The 22,348-nt window shown below is 43.0% G+C and overlaps 1 protein-coding gene across 4 annotated transcripts in view; it reads left to right on the top strand.

Moving 5' to 3' along the window:
• efl1 (elongation factor like GTPase 1) overlaps positions 1-22,045 on the top strand; it is a 187,258-nt gene extending 165,213 nt beyond the window's left edge. For all 4 annotated transcript variants that reach the window (XM_078427282.1, XM_078427281.1, XM_078427284.1 and 1 more), the window contains one exon: positions 19,772-22,045. In XM_078427282.1, coding sequence (XP_078283408.1) covers positions 19,772-19,960 — 189 coding nt within the window. In that variant the 3' untranslated portion in view covers positions 19,961-22,045. The remainder of the gene's footprint in view (positions 1-19,771) is intronic.
• The last annotated feature ends 303 nt before the right edge of the window (positions 22,046-22,348 follow it).

Below are 22,348 nucleotides of genomic sequence, written 5' to 3'. Positions count from 1 at the left end.
GACCAGAAGAAAATTGTGTAAACACTGTATCATGCAATGGTTAGAAATATTGAATGCCCTCTCCCAAAAAGTAATAGATGATTTCTCAATAAATAATTTTTAATCGTAGATTGATAGGTTTTAACTGTCCATGGATATTACGGGATCATGAGCCAAGTCAGGTGGACACCCATAATCTCATTAAATACTGAATAATCCCTCGGACAAAATGGCCTGTTCTGGGTCCTGATATTCCTTCATCATTATTAATAATATTATTCACATTATTATTAGCAATAAGAAAGTAACATGATTTATAATTACATTTGAAATTTCAAATTAAAATCACAATTGTTCTAAATTGGTCCAGGTATTTCTTTCCCGACAAAATTATATCTTAGCCTTTCTGTAGCTTCAAAAATAACTTTAGCTTTAAAATAACATGAAAGAGCCGTATACCTGAAATAGAAACAAGTACAGGAAGACAAGACCAGACAGCATGTGTGGCAGGGAGGGAGGGGTTAAAAAATGTGGAAACGAACAACAGTAGATGTTGTCTGAAGAAGGGTCTCGACCTGAAACGTCGCCCATTCCTTCTCTCCTGAGATGCTGCCTGACCTGCTGAGTTACTCCAGCATTTTGTGAATAAATACCTTTGATTTGTACCAGCATCTGCAGTTATTTTCTTACACTAGCAGTAGATGTTGGTTTACACAAAAGGGTACAAATCGCTGGAGTAACTCAGCGGGTCAGGCAGCATATGTGGAGAACATGGATAGGTGACGTTTCACAGAGTGCTGGAGTAACTCAGCGGGTCAGGCAGCATCTCTGGAGAACATGGATAGGTGACGTTTCACAGAGTGCTGGAGTAACTCAGCGGGTCAGGCAGCATCTCTGGAGAACATGGATAGGTGATGTGTGTCGGGACCCTTCTTCAGATTGATTGTAGAGGTGGGGGAGGGGAGCTCGGAGAACAGAGGGGTAGGAAAAAGCATGGCAGGTAATACACAGGCAAGATAGGCAGATAGGCAGATAGTTGGAACAACAGCCAGAGATTAACTGAGAAGGTGTGAGACAGGAGGATTGAAGAGTTGTAAATTGTGAAGCTGGAGGAAGTAATATCGGAGGAGGGGCAGGGGAGAAACAGGTACGGGTCCAGGCGGGGCATGGGAGAGAAGGGGTAGGGAGGGGGGTGTTGTTAGGTGTTACCTAAAATTGGAGACTTCAATGTTGACATCCCTGGTGGGTTAACAGGTTGTGGACCCATCCTCACAATAAACTGTGTCTGAAGGAACTGCAGAGGTGCTGTCTGAGTCGCTGAGTTACTCCAGCTTCTTGTGTCTACAATCACAATAAACTATGCTCATCATTCCGTTCCACATTGCTGGCGACATGCCACAAAAGCTAGCTGCATTTTCTGTTCATCGGCCCCTTCGCAGGAGATTAATGGCCTTGCGTTTTTAGCACTTGTTTTTATTTTTGACTATTTAAGTTTGTTTCTTGTTTTGATAAGTTGAGCAGTTGTCAATCTATCTGATCCTACACTGGGGAATGAAGACAATTTTTTCATTATTGCATTCAACTGATGGCTTCATACGGTCTCTAAACCAATTAAATGCAACACGATTTGACATGCACGTACCATAAGAAGTAGATTTTTAACATTTTTCAGAAAGCCTCTTGTTTCCACGAATACTGTAATTCAGTAGATAATCCTTGACTTTTTTGGTGGCTTGTCACATCTTTTTCTGTATTATCTTCTAATTCATTTCAGCACAGCTGCCTTGAAAGCTGATTGAGGATATAATTATTTGCAGAGTAACAGAAACAATGCCGCTGTTCTTTTCAAATGGTTTCATAGAATTTTTTAACCTCGTGACAGAGTGACTGAGACATTGGTTTAATTTTGGATAAAAAAGAGAATGGTGAAGGGAGTTGTCCCACCAAGAGAGGCTTGTAAAGGTTTGGGTCTGCATTCCTTAGAGTTAAGAGGAATGAGGGTGACCTGATTGTGACGTCTAACATCCTGAGGGTGCTTGACAGGGAGATGCTGAGAAGTTTTCACTAGTGGAAGAGTTAAAAACTGTGGGTTTCTGGCGTTTCCAGAGTGTGTTGGCACTACATCATAAGCAATATTTAAGGGAGAAGACACATAATATTTTGAAAAATCAAGGAATTTATAGTTACGGGAACTGGCACAGAGGAATTCAGGCATACATATTGGGGCCTGATGGCCTATTCGTGCTCCCATTTTCTTGTGCACTCAGCAGATTGAGAAGCAGTTGCATGTAGAGAAACAGAGTTAAGGTTTCATTTCATTGACCATCGATCAGTAACATCTTTTGTTTTATTTCTGACTCCATGCATCCATAGCATTTTACATTTATATGAAATGTTTAAAGTTACAGATTCAAAGAGTTATAGCATGAGGCGTTACTTAGGACAAACATGCTTGAAAACGTGGCAAGATAGTGATGATGTTATTCAATAAGCACCCAGAGATCTGAGCAATGGATCCAAAGATCTGAGTTTGAATCCCGCCATGGCGACTGGGAATTTAAATGTGCGTAATTAAATAAATCTGGAATTAAAAAGAAGCAAGTGCCTATAAAAGTAAGGTCAAAACTACTGGGCTACAGTAAAAATGTTGGGGTTTGTTAATCTTCTGTGGAGGAAAGTGTCAGGGGGGCATGGTGGCGCAGCGGTAGAGTTGCTGCCTTACAGCACCGGAAACCCAGGTTCGATCCTGACTACGGGTGCTTGTCTGTACGGAGTTTGCACGTTCTCCCCATGACCTGCGTGGGTTTTCTCCAAGATTGGTTTCCCCCCACACTCCAAAGACATACAGGTTTGTTGGTTAATTGGCTTGGTATAAATGTAAAGAGATTGTCCCCAGTGTGTGTAGGGTTGTGTTAATGTGCAGGATCCCTGGTCGGCATGGATTCGGTGGGCCGAAGGGCCTGTTTCTCTGTATCTCTAAACTAAAGTTGTATATGAATCTTGATCCACCAATGTGTTTCATTCTTTGCTGCCTGGGGCAATTAGGGGATACCAATAACCACATCCCATTCATGAATAAATGTTTAAAAAAACAGAAAAGCCAGTGCTGTATTAATAATTGGTTTTCCAAAGAAAGCTAAGAGTATTTCCTGTCATTCTTAAAGGGGAGATTTAATGTATTAGAATGCCTTTTGGGGAAGTAATGAGCAAAACCCTTAGCCTCTTAATCTCAAGGATCAGTCAGCACTGCCAAGCTAGTCTCAGGCAATTGAAGGCCAAGATATCTTTTGAATGATCTGGGCACAGTGCACAGTTCTGCTTTGAATAACTGGCTAATCTCTAGCCTGCCAGACAAGCAAATGGGTGCATGCTGACTTAACAAAGTCACCGATGTGAAATTAATAGCAGTTGAGCAGAAACTGAAGCACTAATTAAGGCAGTACTCTCACCTTTGAGTTTGTTAGTTCAAGTCCCAGCCACCAGCATAACATTGGAGACTGATATTTCAGTGTAGTTCTGAGCGAGTGCTGTTCTGACAATTATGATTGTTTATTATGTCATGTGTACCGAGGTACAGTGAAATGGTTTGTTTGCGTGCTATCCAGTCAAAGAAAAGACTACACATAAATACAATCAAGCTGTCCACCAGGTACAGTTAGAGGATAAACGGTACACAGTGCAAGATAAAGCCCAATTACAGATAGTTCAACGGTCTCCAACGAGGTAGATGGGAGGTCAGGGCCAGGGCCAGACTCTAGCTGGTGAGAGGACGGTTGAGTTGTCTGATTATAGTTGGGAAGAAACTGAATCTGGAGATGTGCGTTGTCAACTTTAGTGCTTCTTGCCTGATGGGGGGTGGCCAGGGTGAGACTGGTCTTTGGTTGTGCTGGTGGCCTTGCCGAGGCTGCATGATGTGTAGGCCTGCCAGGGAAAATTAGATGCAAGAAATAGATCAAGACCTCATCCTTAATTCGAGGCAAGCTGTTGATATTCATTGGGAGACTTCATTGGGAGACTCCAAAGACGTACAGGTATGTAGGTTAATTGGCTGGGTAAATGTAAAAATTGTCCCTAGTGGGTGTAGGATAGTGTTAATGTACGGGGATCACTGGGCGGCACGGACTTGGAGGGCCGAAAAGGCCTGTTTCCGGCTGTAGATATATGATATGATAAGGGTCCTGACCCTAATCGTCACCTTTCCATTTTCTCCCACTGAGTTACTCCGGCATTTTCTGTCTGTCTTGATGACGTGTTGATATCCATTGTTCTTCTCGGGGTAATTCATGTGAAGGAATCACACGTTGCCTGCCATTCACGTTGCCTGCCGTGCCAGTAGCAGGCAGAGGGCTAGAAGGGGTTACTAAGGAAGTGGGTGTTGTATAGGTTTGGGAGGTTGGTAGAATGGGCAGCGTGGCGGGGCACGAGCACTGACCATGGGCATTTCTTTGGAGCTAGAAGACCAAGGGAAGTATGCCTGACCCAGATCATGTCTGGATGTTTTTTGAACAACATTGGACACAAAAACATTTAGTAAAATAGGCATCTGATTCAGTTTTTACTCCGATGGTTTATTTTGGTTGGTAGTGGGGAGAGGTTGGATAAAGAGACTAGGTCAACTGAAGTGTTATCAGATGGTCAAAATCTAGATTTGGGTTGATTTCAAATGAAGCCCCAATGGTGAAGGGATTGTCATTGTCTTGACTTAGTCAAAGGGTTGTGCAAAATGCAATTCTTTGTATTGTTAGAAGGCAGGAACGGGGTACTGATTGAGAATGATCAGCCATGATCACATTGAATGGCGGTGCTGGCTCGAAGGGCCGAATGGTCTACTCCTGAACCTATTGTCTATTGTTATTGAGATGTTGAAATCTCATGCATCAACATATTAAGCATTTCCTGACTGAGTTACCAGCCACCACAATATCCACTTGATCTAATTATAAAGGAGGATGATGATTCTTTTGGAAGATTGGGAATTGAAGGCTATGAAGACTAGTGCGAATGAGGAGCGGATGCACAGACAGGTTAGCCATGAGAATGATGAGACACTGAATGACAAAGCAGGCTTGAAGGGTCAAATGACCTACTGCTCCTGGTTTCTTGTGTCTTACCTTTGGTGCATAACCCAAGCTGAGGGTATCAGTTGCCAGTACCTTCATCTCTACATTAAAAGTTTGTTGTTTCAGTCACTCTCCAGACACGCAAGTATAAAAGTAAAAGCTGCTACTCCAAGGTGTTATGGAGATGATGTCTGGGCGATGAAATGTTAAATCAAAGCCCTATCTGCCTAATCAGATAGACGAGTTTCACATTTCTCTATCTCAAAGAAAGGTAAGGGAGTTACTCTCTGTTTCCAGATTATCCCATAATCACTAAGCTATCCATTTATTCCCATTTTGCCCCCTGTGTTTTCCACCTCATGAGTGACTAACCTTTTGGTGAACCTCAGCGTGTAACTCTTCCTTTTCACGTTGGAAACTCTATGCTTCCATACCGTGTTTAAAACTATTTATTGAACGGTTAACATGCGTAACGTATCATCACCAGCATCATTTTGAGGATGCGATTAATTTGAAATGTGGAATTTGGTGTGTGTTGCTTGCTTAGGAGGAACAGAGAATGTGGACCTTTGCTTCTACCACTGGCATATTTATCTTGTAACCGCTGAATAAGATGATGATGAATAAATGGAGATTGATTTGTGAAGGGAATGGCAGAAAACAATCGATGTGAATCTTGGACCTTTTTTTTCCTTTGCAAGTCCTATGTTTCTTGCGTGCAAACTGGAAAATATTCCACGGACTCCTCCCATTCCCACTGGAAAGCAAACCAGGAGAATTGATTTTCTGAAGATCATGCAAAGTCAGCATTCTTTATGTCAACAAGATTCGTCAACTATTTAGAAAGATCAAATGCTGCCCGAGCTTTAAAATTCTTTTTGCATTGTTCTGTTTGAGGTTATTCACATGTGCAATGCTTCCAGTGTGCATCCACATGTTAGTGGTATTGGTATTGTTTTATTATTGCCAGGTGTTCCGAGATACTGTGATTGTGTGCATGCCGATGTGTTTTTGAGTACATGTTTAGAGTTACAGCATGGAAACAGCCTCGCTCTTCCCACTGATATATTATATTTTTACATATAAAATGCTGGAAATGTACACCAGGTTAATTAGTACAGATAAAAATAACATCATGATGATTTTTGGTATCTACCGTTCATTCACTTGTAAATGTACATGATGTTATCAGATCTTACTTTTTCATTGTTATGATGTTTATGGACCTGGTGTATATTTGACCCATTTCCAGTTTTTATTTCATATTTTAAGAAATTTCATTTTTGACATATCTTTGCACATGTGCATCTATGTTTCCACATTTGTATGCGCATGCTTACATGCGGGCGTTAAATCAACCTTCACATTGTTGACATGATTGGAAAAGTATTTATTCACTGTATCAGATTTAGAACCAATTATTACTCCTTGAAATTGGTTACAATTTTGTGGAGTAATTCTGAGATTCTGTTATGTGCATGAAAACATACATGTTGTTCTTGTGGCAAAGTCATTCATCATGGAACTGGGGCTGGGCTCATTCACACTGGGAATGTAAAACCTGCCGAGAGGGTCTGAGACTAGGAAGATGCCCAGATACGGTTGTATTTATTATTTGTAGATATGTTTTGAAAATTCTCATGTGGAACTCTGTAGGTTTTACAAAGAAGGAAGCTCCATCTTTGATCTGCTATAAAATTTAACACATGGTTTCCATTAAGTGGAAGGATCAGAATATTTGACCATCTGTTTTGTTGTAAAGCCTATCTATTTTCACTAGATGGTAAATTCAGTGATTCAGCGCTCAAATTCAGCATGGGTCAGAAAATTGGGATTGAAATGTTATGGAAGATGGGCCCAAAAATGTGGAGTAACTCAGCGGGTCAGGCAGCATTTGTGCAGAACATGGATAGGTGACGTTTCACAGAGTGCTGGAGTAACTCATCGGGTCAGGCAGCATCTCTGGAGTACACGGATGGGTGAGGTTTTGGGCCGGAACCCTTCTTCAGACTGAGTCTCCTGACCCGCTGAGTTACTCCAGAATTTTGTGTCTATCTTTGGTGTAAACCAGCATCTGCAGTTCCTTTTTATTACATTTTGAAATGTTACCAGAGTGTTTTATCATGTTGGTTGAGGAGTAAATGTATACCAGAATATGAAGAGAACTCCTCTGGTGTTCTTTGAATAGTGTAGAATCTTCTACTTGCACCTAAGGGGCAAGCGAATCTTCACGTCCAATCCAACAAACAGCCAGCAGTCTCACAGAAACATAGGAAATAGGTGCAGGAGTAGGCCCTTCAGCCCTTTGAGCCAGCACCGCCATTCGATATGGTCATGGCTGATCATCCAGAATCAGTACCCCATTCTTGATTTCTCTATATCATATCATATCATATCATATATATACAGCCGGAAACAGGCCTTTTCGGCCCTCCAAGTCCGTGCCGCCCAGCGATCCCCGTACATTAACACTATGCTACACCCACTAGGGACAATTTTTACATTTACCCAGCCAATCAACCTACATACCTGTACGTCTTTGGAGTGTGGGAGGAAACCGAAGATCTCGGAGAAAACCCACACAGGTCACGGGGAGAACGTACAAACTCCTTACAGTGCAGCACCCGTAGTCAGGATCGAACCTGAGTCTCCGGCGCTGCATTCGATATAAAGCAGCAACTCTACCGCTGCGCTACCGTGCCGCCCATGATATCCCTTGATTCCATTAACCCCAAGAGCTATATCTAACTCTCTCTTGAGTACATCCAGTGAATTGGCCTCCACTGCCCTCTGTGGCAGAGAATTCCACAGATTCACAAATTTCTGGCTGAAAAAGTTTTTCCTCATCTCAGTCCTAAATGACCTCCCCCTTATTCTTAAACTGTAACCCATGGTTCTGGATTCCCCTAACATCGGGAACATTTTTTATGCATCTAGCCTGTCCAATCCCTTCAGAATTTTATAGGTTTCTATAAGATCCCCTCTCATCCTAACTTCCAGTGAATATAAGCCCAGTCGATCCATTCTTTCATTATATGTCAGTCCCGCCATCCTGGAAATTAACCTGGTGAACCTACGCTGCACTCCCTCAATAGCAAGAATGTCCTTCCTCAAATTAGGAGACCAAAACTGCACACAATACTCCGGGTGCGGTCTCACCAGGGCCCTGTACAACTGCAGTAGGACCTTGCTGATATACTCAAATCCTCTCGCTATGAAGGCCAACATGCCATTTGCTTTCTTCACTGCACATTCACCTTGGGTACATTCAGGGACATCTACAGAGGTTAAGTGCGGGGATGAATGTGGCAGTGGAAGCATAGTACAAAAAAAAACAAAGGGAGGAAGTAAAATATCAAAAATGTAAGAGTTTGGGGAGGCTGGAGGAAGAATCCAGGCCCAAGTGGCTCATATGATGAATACGTGGCCTTTAATTGTAGAGAGCGAGTGCTGCAAAAGGGAGAATAAAACGATGAGCAATTTGTATGGTTCCATTAACCATCCCAGTTAACACTCAATGAAGTACTTGTGAAGTGTAGAATTGGTGATTTGTGAGGATCTCGATAACCAATTTGTGCAGAGTATGAATGCCCAGAAGTCTAGGCACATTAAGTAATTTTAGTAACTTTGATCAAGGAGCAGAAATTGACCAAAAAACTCTGGCAACCATTCCGCTCCTCCTCTTCCAAATAATGTTCTGGGATATTTTTAATCCATTTGCAAAAGCAGACAGCTGCATTGTTTATGGTCGTATCTGAAAGAAGCACCTTTGTTGGTGCAGCAGCAGTTCAGTGCTGCTCTGGGGTCAGCCTAGCTGCTGCACTGGGTTCAGTGCTGCACTGGGGTCAGCCTAGGCTGCTGCTCTGGGGTCAGCCTAGGCTGCTGCACTGGGGTCAGCCTAGGCTGCTGCTCTGGGGTCAGCTTAGCTGCTGCTCTGGGGTCAGCCTAGGCTGGTGCTCACAACCCTCCTGAAGAAAGCTTCATCCCACATCCTCGTCTGTGACTGATTAGCTCAGCAAATCCCCAAGCTGGCATCTTTCACGCTACTCTACACCAATCTTGAAATGCAAAGTAATATTCCCACCAAGCCATTACAGATTTGAGTGTCCATTTATTCAGAAACATTGCAATAAAACATACACAAAGGGTGGTGGGTGTATGGAACAAGCTGCCAGGGGAGGTAGTTGAGGCAGAGACTATCCCAACATTTGAGAAACTGTTAGACAGGTACATGGATAGGATAGGTTAGGAGGGATATGAACCAAATGCGGTCAGGTGGGACGAGTGTAGCTGGGACATGTTGGCCGGTGTGGGCAAGTTGGGCTGATGGGCCTGTTTCCACACTGTATCACTCTATGACTAGTGTAGATGGGACATGTTGGCCGGTGTGGGCAAGTTGGGCTGAAGGGCCTGTTTCCACACTGTATCACTCGATGACTTTATGACTCTAATAATATTATTAGAACCAGAAGAGAGCACCGTTTGTTTATAATAATAAGTGAAATCTAACAGCACACAGATGAACAGATTAGTGCAAGACAGTTAATATGATTGAGCGGCACTATTTTTCTTCAGTTTCTTTGTATAGCATCGATGATAATACGTTTGCTTCCAGTTGCAGAAAAAATGGAATCCAATTAAGGGCACCGACGCGTAAACATTTTAATACTTTCTTTTAGTTTAGTTTAGAGATACAGTGCGGAAACAGGCCCTTCGGCCCACCGGGTCCGCGCCGCCCAGCGATCCCCGCACATTAACACTATCCTACACCCACTAGGGACAATTTTTCATTTACCTAGCCAATTAACCTACATACCTGTACGTCTTTGGAGGGTGGGAGGAAACCGAAGATCTCGGAGAAAACCCACGCAGGTCACGGGGAGAACGTATAAACTTTGTACAGACAGCGCCCGTAGTCAGGATCGAACCCGGGTCTCCGGCGCTGCATTTGCTGTAAGGCAGCAACTCTAACGCTGCGCCACCGTGCCGACCAATCTCTTTTATAAGAGATTTATAAATCTCTTTTATAAGAGATTTCTTTTGCATGCAATTGTAGAAATAGATCTGTTAAAAGAGTTGAGAAGGGAATTCTGAAAGGCATTTTTGTATTTCATTGCTGGGGTCCTGTAGCATAATTCAAAGCCTGAATGTTTTCTTACGTAACGAGAGCACAAGGATTTCATATTAGTTTCTTCTCACATATTCAGTGCTTTATCACAATCTTAAATTCGTGTAGTCCACAAATTCTGAGCCAGTATTGAGTGTAAAGGAAAGATGTGACATTATACTGTATGTAATTCAACCTCTGGTACAATGAGTTTGCCTTAAAAACTCCATCATAGAACGCAGTTGAAGGAACATATGGACATCATTATTACACTGTAAAGTAGGCTCTGCAGTTTCCACTGAGGTCAGTGTTGGAAGAAGGAATCTGAGGGCAGCTGGAGCTTTGCAGAAGTATTAACCTTGCTCAGCTTCACTCTGGCTCCACAGTATAGCTTGTCCCATCTCTTGCAACTGTGATTTAAAGAAGTCCTCGAGGCAAAAGGAATTATAACTACCTTAACAAAAGACAAAATGCAGCAAATGGAGAGCAGATCTGACAGAGGAGGAACCTGAAATGTCATCCCCTGTTTCTTTTCTTACAATGCTGGAGTAGTCGACAGCTCCTGGATTTGCTTTTGTTACTAAAGTGGTAATGTGTCACTTTTCTTACGAATACAGTTCAGCCTAATGTACCGGGGTAATTACACTTGCATTGAAATGCAATAAGCCTGGAATCTGTGCCATTTCACATCTAAGACTCGCTTTGCAGGTTTAGTTGAGTTTATTGTCATGTGTACCGAGGTACAGTTGGAAGCTTGCTTTTGTTGCGTGCTATCCAGTCAGCGGAAAGACTATACGTGCCTACAATCCCCGCAGTTCTTCAGGACGCGGCCATGGACTCCAGCTGGGCCAGTTGCTTTCTGCGAGTTCACCCTCAGGAAAGCCGATCTAACCTGCAACAGTGACCTGGGGAAGAGGCACACTTGCATCTGCTAGACCCGCTGGCCCTCTGCTCAAAGCAAGCATAGAATGCATAGCTCACCCGGCAGGGCCGCACTATCACCAGTGGGGGGGGGGGGGGGGCGGGGGGCGCTGTAAGCCCCGACACTGTGGGCCCCGACAGTTTAGGTCACAACACTCTAGATTTCTGACATTTTAGCTCCGGGCAATCTAGGTCCAATAGACAATAGGTGCAGGAGTAGGCCATTCGGCCCTTTGAGCCAGCACCACCATTCAATGTGATCATGGCTGATCATTCCCAATCAGTACCCTGTTCCTGCCGTCTCCCCATACCCCCTGACTCCGCTATCCTATATTATGAGGCCCGGGCGCCACCTAATGGAGGTTGCATGGCAACCCGCCTCCCGGCCCGGATGGCCGCCATTGGTGGAGCGGGAGCACGTGGTCGCTGACTGGGTGAGGTCACATGGGGCGCGGGGCGGTGACGTCGCCTTGACCCGTATTTGGGAGTGAGAAAGTTGGCAACCCTAATCACCAGTGAAGTTCTGACTTTGCGTTGCAGCCAGTTGTAGTATTCAGACCTTGCCACATTCGTCTGGTGTCCCAATGATTATACTGGGTCTCCAGTTTGTCCTCGTATTGTCTCTTGGCATTCTTGCAAAGATCATAGGGAGCTTGCTTGCACTGCTCGGGAGTGTTTGACGTATGCGACTGACCTGGCGATCACCTGTGAATGGGCCTCACCGTTCATCCATGGCTGCCCGTTGGTGACCACTCGGATTGTCTTCTTCAGCACGCACTCCTCTACACACTTGCTGCTGAGGTCAGGCACAGAGTGGCGCACTCATTCATGCACAATGTGTAAGATGGCATCCGTGTGGGTTGACCAGATTGCACAACTCTCTGTACTGCATCTTCCTGTTTCAGGTTTGGGTGTGTAGGCAGGGAACAGAAACACAGCTAGGTGATCAGATTTCCCCAAATGTGACCGAGGAATGGAGCGGCAGGTGTTTTTTTGGTGATGTGCAACAATAGTCAATGGTGTGGTGGGACAAGAGTCATGCTGGTAGTACTTTGGTTGTACGCCCGCCCCTGAGGTTGGCATGCTTGCAGTGTCCGGCTGCAGGGCCCAGGGCTCCGGGTATTTTGTCTGGTTATTGGCAGCAGAGACAGCAGATCACATTCAGATAGTCCAGGTCTGGGGAGCGTGAGCTCGCCGAGGCCACCACGACTGAGCAGCACCAGGTAGGGATAAGGAAGCAGACCACACCGCCTCTAACCTTGCCCGAAGATTTCGTTTAATTTAGCTTATTGTCACGTGTACCGAGGTACAGTGAAAAGCTTTTTATTGCATGCTAACCAGTCACTAGAAAGTCTATATCTGCTTACAATCAAGCAGTCCGCACAGTACAGGATAAAGGTAATTTGGACTGCTGTTTACAGTTTACAGTTGCTGTTGTCTTGAAACACAGATTTTGTAGCACACAGATGGCTATTCATCCCATCTTTTGTGCTGCCTTGGTGCAACCTATTGGATTTGTAGATCGACACAAAATACGATATGATACAACACGATATAACTTTATTTATCCCAGGAGGGAAATTGATCTGCCAACAGACATAAAAACACAAAATATATAGACAAGACAATAGACAATAGGTGCAGGAGTAGGCCATTCAGCCCCTCGAGCCAGCACCGCCATTCAATATGATCATGGCTGAACATCCACAATCAGTACCCCATTCCTGCTCTCTCCCCATACCCCCTGACTCCGCTATCATTAAGAGCTCTATCTAGCTCTCTCTTGAAAGCATCCAGAGAATTGGCCTCCACTGCCTTCTGGGCAGAGAATTCCACAGATTTACAACTCTCTGAGTGAAAAAGTTTTTCCTCATCTCCGTTCTAAATGGCCTACCCCTTATTCTTAAACTGTGGCCCTTGGTTCTGAAACATGAAAGGTAACTCAGTGGGACAGGCAGCATCTCTGGATAGAAGGAATGGGTGACGTTTCGGATCGAGACTGAGCTGAAGAAGGGTCTTGTCTGAACAAGGGTCTTGACCCGAAAAAGACACCCATTCCTTCTCTCCAGAGATGCTGCCTGTCCCGCTGAGTTACTCCAGCATTTTGTGTCTATGGTGTAAACCAGCATCTGCAGTTCCTTCTTACACATTCTGTGTGTCCTTCACCAATCTGCTCTGCATTTATGTTTCCTATTCCACACGCCAAAATATCTTCTGTTGATGGAAAACAGGAAGATCAACTACAGTCTACAATAATTCAGACAATTATTTGCTGAAAATTTGATATTATGCAAACATTTGGAATCAGCAATATAAAGTAGTAATTTGCTGCTTAAAAACTTAGAATTATCGGATGATTTGAATAGATCATCTTTGACATGTGGAGCAGAATATACAAAGAGTTCGCAGAATTTAATTCCTGTAAATATATATATATTACGTTGATTTTTGCATTGCAAACATTGAAGTGAAGCAGCCTTGCAACATGGATTTACTCTCACACTATTTGTTCTTGTGAATACTTCAATAGTAAAGCTGCAAGTTTGATGGCAGCTGGGAGAGTGAGCTGATTCATGTAGTATAAGAAAATAACTGCAGATGCTGGTACAAATCGAAGGTATTTATTCACAAAATGCTGGAGTAACTCAGCAGATCAGGCAGCATCTCTGGAGAGAAGGAATGGGTGACGTCTTTGAAGGGTCTCGATCCGAAACATCACCCATTCCTTCTCTCCTGAGATGCTGCCTGACCGAGTTACTCCAGCATTTTGTGAATAAATACCTTCGACTTGTACCAGCATCTGCAGTTATTTTCTTATACTACATGAATACTTTCTATACTTCACTTCTATACTTCACTTCGAAGGGTCTCGACCCGAAACATCACCCATTCCTTCTCTCCTGAGATGCTGCCTGACCTGCTGAGTTACTCCAGCATTTTGTGAATAAATACCTTCGAACTGATTCATGTTATCTGCAGGACATGCTGGGCCCAGTGAAGGGCTCCCACAACACCAGTGGCAGTGCCTCAGTGACAACGAAATATAGAACTAAAAGTGCTGGAGTAACTCAGTGGGTCAGACAGCATCTCTGGAGAACACAGATTGGCAACGTTTCATGTCAGAACCCATCTTCAGACTGAGGAAGAGTAGGGTCCCAACCCAAAACGTCATCTATCCATGTTCTCCAGAGGTGCAGCCTGACCGGCTTAGTTACTCCTGCACTTTGTGCTTTTTGCTCAAGATTCCAGCATCAGCAGTTCCTTGTGTGCACTAAAAATAGAAGTTGTTGGAAATGCACAATAGGTCAAGGCACACCTGAGGAGAGAAAAATGGGAAGATAATCAGCCTGAAACATCAATGTTGTTGGTCTTTGCACAGATACTGCCTGTCCTGTTGGGGGTTTCCAGCATTTCAGATTTCCAGCAAGTATTTTCAAGACACAAGACTGTGCAGATGCTGGAATCTTGAGCTAAACACAAAATACTTTGTGGGTCAGACAAACTATATAGCCCTATAAATAGCTTGTTTCCTTTATCATCGTTACTTTTTTGCATATCTTTCATTCATTGTTCCTTATCTCTCCACATCACCCATTTCCCTTATCCCTAACCAGACTGAAGAAGGGTCTCGACCTATTCCTTCTCTCCAGAGATACTGCCTGTCCCGCTGAGTTACACCAGCTTTTTGTGTCTATTTTCGGGTTGGGACCCTTCTTCAGACTGATTAGAGTAGTTTTTCTTTGGGTTCCATTGAAAGCAGCCTGTATAATGCAGAAAGTAACATTTATTATTGAAAATAGTGATGTAAATGTGCCCTAGAAGGTTGGCAACAAACTGAAAGGCAGGAAGTATTACCCATTCCTTCCACCCAGAGATGCTGCCTGTCCCGCTAAGTTACTCCAGCATTTTGTGTCTATTTTCCAGCAATGTATATATGTTCAACAGCTATATCCTAAAACAAATTAAGCAGTTAATTTTTAAAAGGGGCACAGTCATCTTAAAATAATTCGCTTTTCATTATTTTGTTCATGCTACAATATTTAATCTAAATAATGGAGAAATTAAAACACTATTGGAGATGTTTGACAAGAATAGCCGAAAAGATACAAAAATTAAACAAAATAATAACAGATGTTCAATCATCTCACCTTATTTTCATAAGTACGATATTTCAGTAAGATATATACGTTATTTTTGTGAGTCTTAAAATGAAAACTTGTGCCTCGTCATAGAATGAATGCAGTAAACTTTAAATAACATTCATCTTCAAATGTTAAGAACTATTGAAGCTGTCTAATATAATAATATAAAGATTTAAAGATTTTCTGTATCTTTTCAGTAAATGAATGTGAAGAAAATTCTAGAAACAAAACTGCAGATGCTGGCTAATATAGAAAAGGACACAAAGTGCTGGAGTAACTCAGCGGGTCAAGCTCGAGTCGAGAAACATCACCTATCCACATTCTCCAGAGATGCTGCCTGGCCCGCTGAGTTACTCCAGCACTTTGTGTCCATTTGTGAAGAAAATTCTTACTGAAATGATAATCCTTGTAAAACTCACGTCTCATCTCACCTCAAAGAGAAGCAAAGCCCATGTCTGGTTCCTGGTCCATGATCGCCCCAACCAAGATGGGATCAGTAAGCAATCTAAGGGTGGCGCAGCGGTAGAGTTTGCTGCCTTGCAGCGTCGGAAACCAGCGTTAAATCCTGGCTACGGGTGCTGTACTGTAAGGAGTTTGTACGTTCTCCCCGTGACCGCGTGGGTTTTCTCTGAGATCTTCCGTTTCCTCCCACACTCCAAAGACGTACAGGTTTGTGAAGGAATAGCAAGATTTTTAAAAACTGCTTTGCTTCATTGGCTTGGGTTTGTATACTTGGCATAAGTGTAAATTGGCGCTAGTGTGTATATGCTTGTGTTCATGTGCGGGGATCGCTGGTTGATGCAGACTTGGTGGGCAGAAGGGCCTGTTTCTGTGCTGTATCTCTAAACTAAACTATGCTATGTATTGATTGGGTGCATGTGTGGAATCAGCCAGGTTGCTGCTGCTGCTGCCCACTGGCCTTGGAGAGTTGATGACATTAGTGCCTCATGATCCTAGTTGTGGATGGGAGTAAATGCCTCTAGAAGATGGCATGTGTTGATTCCAATGAATGAGTACCTGACCAGCACCCTGAACCCTCATTTGTGTAAGGAATGAACCAAGCAAACCCCGTACCTTGGGACGAGGCGAGGACTCTGGAAAGGCAAGAACACCAGCTGAACTATCACATGGAAATAATCCATCTTGGAGAGCAGAGCCGCTGGCTGGCAGGTTAAATGCAGTTTTTTTAATCTTGCTATTCCTTCACAAATGTAGTGCTGCTAAACAGAAGCAGATGTACGGTGACATTTGCCCCTCGGCACTACCCTGAATCCCCCCCCCCTGCAGAACAGGGTTTTGTTTTGTCGTGGATCTTGCCGTTAGTTTCACTACCATCTGCGCTCTTTAAACTAGACATCTCGCTAGCTTAGTCCCCCAGCCAGGTGTGAGAGCGTGCCTGTGCTGGTACAGTAATTATGATCATTGACTGCAGCCTGGATGTTGGTTCATGGTATTTGTAACATAAATCCTAAACTCCATTCCAACTCAGTGGCTTGAAGGCTAAAGCTAACAACAACAAAAAAATCAAATAATCTTGTCGTAGTCATCTTGCTGCGCTGCGTTCGACAGAAGTCATTCCTCACATTTCCTGTGCAAGGTTGTATTTTTCTCCTTAGTTTTCAAAAGACTACTTCTGTCACAGGATTTGCTGAACAAAGCAGCTTATATTTAACTTTACAAAGCCCGGGTAATGCAATGTTTACCCCACTCCACTCTGTCGTGGTCAAAGGCTGAGAGACATCAGAACTCCTGGCAGACCTGGGTGTACATTACAAATCAGGGTAAGGGAACTCCACATTGCTATTGCCAAGAGAGTTTAGAAGTGACTGAAATGTTGGGAAGGAATAAGCAAGTCAGGGAATAACCTGATTATTGCTTCGTGATTGTGGAAAAAAACCACGTGTTTTAGATTCTCCTTGCCTAAACTACTCCTCAGGTTCCTATTAAATCTTTCCACCCTCACCTTGAACTTATATTCTCTGATTCTCGATTTCCCTACTCTGGGCAAGAGACTCTGTGCGTCTACCCGATCTATTCCTCTCATGATTTTGTACTCCTCTATAAGATCACCCCTCATCCTCCTGCGCTCCCAAGGAATAGAGACCCAGCCTGCTCAACCTCTCCCTATAGCTCAGGCAAATTGAATTGTGGGGCAAGTTGGGGTGAAGGGCCTGTTTCCACACTACATTACTATAAACACCTTTGTTATGCATCCTTTCTTATATATGAAGGTTTATAGAAAGTAAACAGCATTGCTTTGTTTTCAGTGGCCAATTATCTAGTTACAAGTACCGTTTTTTTCAGCATCGAGGTAGCCAATGTTTGTATGCACATTGTAATTCCAACCATGGTACACCACCTGATGGCAGATTACCTTCTGAGAAAAGGCAGGGCCGAATCCTCACGGCATAGGTTTTTCCCACTACCAGCCAAGCTCAGACGACAGCCACTGTCTGTTGAAGGGTCTCCACCCAAAACGTCACCTATTCCTTTTCTCCAGAGATGCTGCCTGACCCGCTGAGTTACTCCAGCACTCTGTGAAACATCACCTATCCATGTTCTCCACAGATGCTGCCTGACCCACTGAGTTACTCCAGCACTCTGTATCTATCTACAGCCATTGTCAGTCTGCATTGCACAGCTGACAGAGGCTCTATGTCATGGTGCTCCAGCTTTTGAGAATACCTGTGGCTCCATGAAGGAAAACATTGTTTCGCAGGTTGCAAGTTCTTGTGGTGGTTAGTTAACAGTTGTATGGTTTTGGTGTAGCTTTTAAACCTGTGTAGGTATTTAAGAAGAGTCTCAACACCTCCTCCCTATCAAGGTGAGGTTTCGGTCTGAAGAAGGGTCTCGGCCCGAAACGTCACCCATTCCTTCTCTCCAAAGATGCTGACTGTCCCGCTGAGTTACTCCAGCATTTTGTGTCTATGTATAGATTTGTATCCACTTCCTACAACCACATCTACTGCACTTGGTGCTGTTGGTGTGACCACCTCTATATTGGTGAGACTAAGATGAGATGAGGCGGCCGTTTTTACGCACCATCTACTCTCTGCCTGTTTTGTCTTTTGCGTTTTGCTCCAGAATACAGCACTTTCAGGCTCTTGTGCCTCACAAGAAGGATACAAGATATTTCCAGCTGAGACTTCTATGTAACAGGTTGTTTGAGACCCTCCTGCAAATAAATTCCCATTAAGTCTCTATGTGATAAGGGTTCCCCTTTACTGGGGAGAAGGGGTGTCACAGGTTGCTGCAGGTTGAATGAGTTTAAGGTATTCCTCAATGTCTTTGGGTCTACAGATAGCCTCTCCTGTTATCTTGACTCGGTCTGAAGATGCTGGAGTAGCCTCACAATGTCAGAGGTTCAGTCTCATAGTGTGGCAGTTACAGTCTCTAACATGCCTTTGGAGTCCAGTCAATAAGTGCTGAGTTGTTGAAATATTCCTACTGATGGTCATCCCAAGGACGTTGCCACTGGGGAACAGGTAAATGATCATGCTTTTGCATGTCAAAAGGAATATGTGAGCCTTCTGTTTGATAATTGCGGGTTACTGGCTCGGTATCTGCTGGTGCCTGAAGCTAATGTTAAGGTATCATCATGTCAGTCCAAGGCTATAAATTGCACGATGACAACATGTTCAGAGAGACAAATCGTTTTTGAAAATCAAAAAGAAAACTGCAGGCGTTGGAAATCTGAAATAAAAACAGAAAATGCTGGAAACACTCAGTGAGCACGGTGGCGCAGCGGTAGAGTTGCTGCCTTACAGCTGCGGAGACCCAGGTACGAACCTGGCGATGGGTGCTGTCTGTACATTCTCCCTGTGACCACATGGGTTTTCTCCGGGTGCTCCGGTTTTCTCCCACATGCTAAAGATGTACAGGTTTGTAGGTTCATTGGCTTTGATAAAAATTATAAATTGTCCCTTGTGTGAAGGATGGTGCTGGTGTACGGACGGGGTGATCGCTGGTCTGTGTGGACTCGGTGGGCCGAAGGGTCTGTTTCTGTGCTGTATCTAAAGTCCAAAGTAAAGTCTCCCACATCCCAAAACCGTGCAGGCGGGTGGGTTAATTGGCTATTATAAATTGCCCCAGGGTTAAGGGGTAGAATCTGGAAGAAGTTTATGGGCATATGAGAAGAATAAAGTGGCTTATGGTAGAATTGGTGTAAAAATGGATGCCTGATGATCACTGTGCACATGGTGGGTGGGGAGCCTGGGACTCTGAAACCTTTGCTCTGTATCTGTTTTTCCTGTCCCTATATCTCAGCAGTGAAAAAGTATTTCATCCTGCATTAATACTATTTGGATCTTAATGGTTCAAAAAGACATACAAACCTCTTTGTAATTCTAAGTTTTTATATACACTGCTGTCCTGGTCACGCACTGTTTATAGACTGTAAGTTGATGGAGAAGGATATTGTCATCTCAGTTATGACTCCTGACTGTGATTGTAAACAAAGCTGGAACCATTCCAGCTCCCCGTGTGTAGATGTCCATATTGTCCAGCCCAGGACAAGTGATGGTCATGTTTGTCACCACTGCTGTCTCCTTTTTGTGATGCAGGTCATCCCGAGTGATCCCGAATGGGTTCCCACGACAGAAGAGGAATACCTGCACTTTGGAGAGAAAGCTGACTCCGTAAACCAAGCGCACAAGTACGTGAACACTGTCCGTAAGCGGAAAGGTCTGTATGTGGAAGAGAAGATTGTTGAGCACGCTGAAAAACAGAGAACCCTCAGTAAAAATAAATAATTGCTTCAAAATGGCAACTCTTGCAAGGATGCGGCGTCATGTGTAAAGAATGGTCAGGTTGCAGATGAAATATAAAATTAGCACCACTGAGAGCTGGCAAATTCATATGAATATTTTTTATATGAAAAAGCCTTCAAACTCAAATCACTGTTCCAATTGTTGAATACAAACTGCCACCAGCAGAAGTCACGGTTTAACTACAACATGTTAACATTATATGTGAAATATACTTTTTATTGAAAGAAAATGTGCTGCAGTTACTTAAAAGTGTGGCTAATGAACTCAGCATTTGTATGGCACCCTGTGTAGTTTGTAGATGCTGGCAATTGACATTCATTTGGTCTGGTTTGAATTACTCTTAACTAACCCGAGAGTCTAAAGCAGCACAGTGGAGCCCTTTAATCATCCCTAATCCTGATTCAGTCGATATAGATTGAAATTTCAAGAATGTAATGCTTACAAACTCCTGGTGGACTCCACTCACCAGGTTCAAATTAAAACTAATTAACCACCCATTGAAATAATTTTGCAGGAAGAAATGAAACCAGTGACTTTACTGCAATGTGGTAAGGCTTTATAGAGGAAGCGTCTGTGAAAGTTACATTTTGAGGATGCCCACACATTCTTGGGTGTTGTTCAGATGGCTGGAACACACTCAGTTACTTCCAAGATGTTTTTAACTTCCGTAAAGTACAATGGGGACTCCACCTACTGCAGATATTACAGTCTCGTCGATGTGTTACTTGTTCAAAGATTTTGGTTGTATAGAAAGTAATCTTGAAATAAATAACTTACTCTATAAATGCATCGCAGTGCATATGTTTCCAGCTTTACATCTCATAGCTTACATTTCCATTCTCCAGCCCAATGCGTACAGTGAAAAAAGCATGTCCCTTTGATGAGGATTCAGATTGGGTTAGGGTTCCAGTGCTTTTGTTTCACAGCACGTGGTATTCGCACAGTCCACTGCTGATCATTAGGTCGATTTGGATCATTCAAACTGTTTCAATGCAGGCAAAGAACACAGATTGGAGTCGTAGTGTTCCCAGATGAAGTGCTACCTTAATTAAGAGTAGACTATGAATGCATTTTTACATCAATCTTCAGTAAACATCAACTTTGGTCAGTAGTTTGTGATACTTAAAACCTTTTCTGTTTGCTGCATTGTAACATAGAATTAAAGATTGATTCTCTAATGCGTATGTAATGTTACTGTGCTTAAGATGTATGGTTCTGGGAGCTGACCAGATTTAACAATAGTGCATCAAATGCCTCTAAAGGTTGCTGCAGATTTACTGACCTATTTACGGTGTGTATTTGGGTGGAATAACATGACTGAATTCTAAACATGAGAAGGAGGTACAAATCATTGGAAGAAATGATATTAATGTATTTTTAAAACATTCAAACACACATGAAAATTAAAAAGAACAAAGTATTTGTGAATGAAAGAGGCTGTTTGAAAAAAAAAAAATTGTTTACAGTAAGACTGATAATCTATCACACCCAGGACTTCTGTTATGTCGAACAGGCAAACTTTTTGGACTGTGGAACATTGCTCTGTTAACAGTCCGACATACTTATTATTAATTTTAAAATATATATTAGACAGTAGTAAAATAAGTTTCACAGTGAACCTAGTGAGGTTAAGGGGGGGGCAGAGAAACCAAAGCCGAGCAGGTTAAGGGAACTATGTGAACTGGGAGCTGGGCGAGTTTCAACAGTGTGGGAGCAGGAAGCTGGTGGGTTTAAAGGCAGCACTGGAAACCGTGCCCCAATGGGCATGTTGCTGAACCATTGAGATTAGTGAACAATCAGAAAGCACATTCTCATAGTTTGACTGCAGCTTAATTACTTTTCTGCAATTTTCAATGAGTAAAGAAGTTGTATTTGAAATTAATTCTAATGAATCTATATATTTAACAATTATTCTTGGCTTTGTATGGTCCTTTTCTCTATCCTTTGGGATGCTAATGTATGGCAAGATTTAAATTCTACTTTTGTAAGTGTACATTAACTGTGGATTAAACCTGTTGAAGGCAGATGTGGACTGATCTGTTCATGAACTGGCTGATTAAATATGGATTGGGATTAAAAGCTACTCAAGAGCAATTTTATTTGAAGTGGTTAAGTACACATTGTGGACCTCAAAGGCAGACCTTTGATGTTTATCTCCTCCCATTAGTCTTGGCAGAAACTTCCTGGGCTGACCAGTGCAAGATTAGATCTTTGACTGAAGAATATCGAGAAAAGATACATTATCTGTAATAAATTGATGATAATTTATTGTGAGGGTCATGGATAATTTGGAAGGATTTCCTCTACAGATTATCACCTGCAAGTTTGCTGGCCTAGATATGTTGCACTTGGAAAATGACCATCAATACT

This window comes from Rhinoraja longicauda, chromosome 33 (genome assembly GCF_053455715.1).
Source record: "Rhinoraja longicauda isolate Sanriku21f chromosome 33, sRhiLon1.1, whole genome shotgun sequence".
Lineage (NCBI taxonomy): Eukaryota > Metazoa > Chordata > Chondrichthyes > Rajiformes > Arhynchobatidae > Rhinoraja > Rhinoraja longicauda.
The sequence above is the reverse complement of the archived record's forward strand: the minus strand, read 5'-3'. Positions and strand labels throughout refer to the sequence as shown.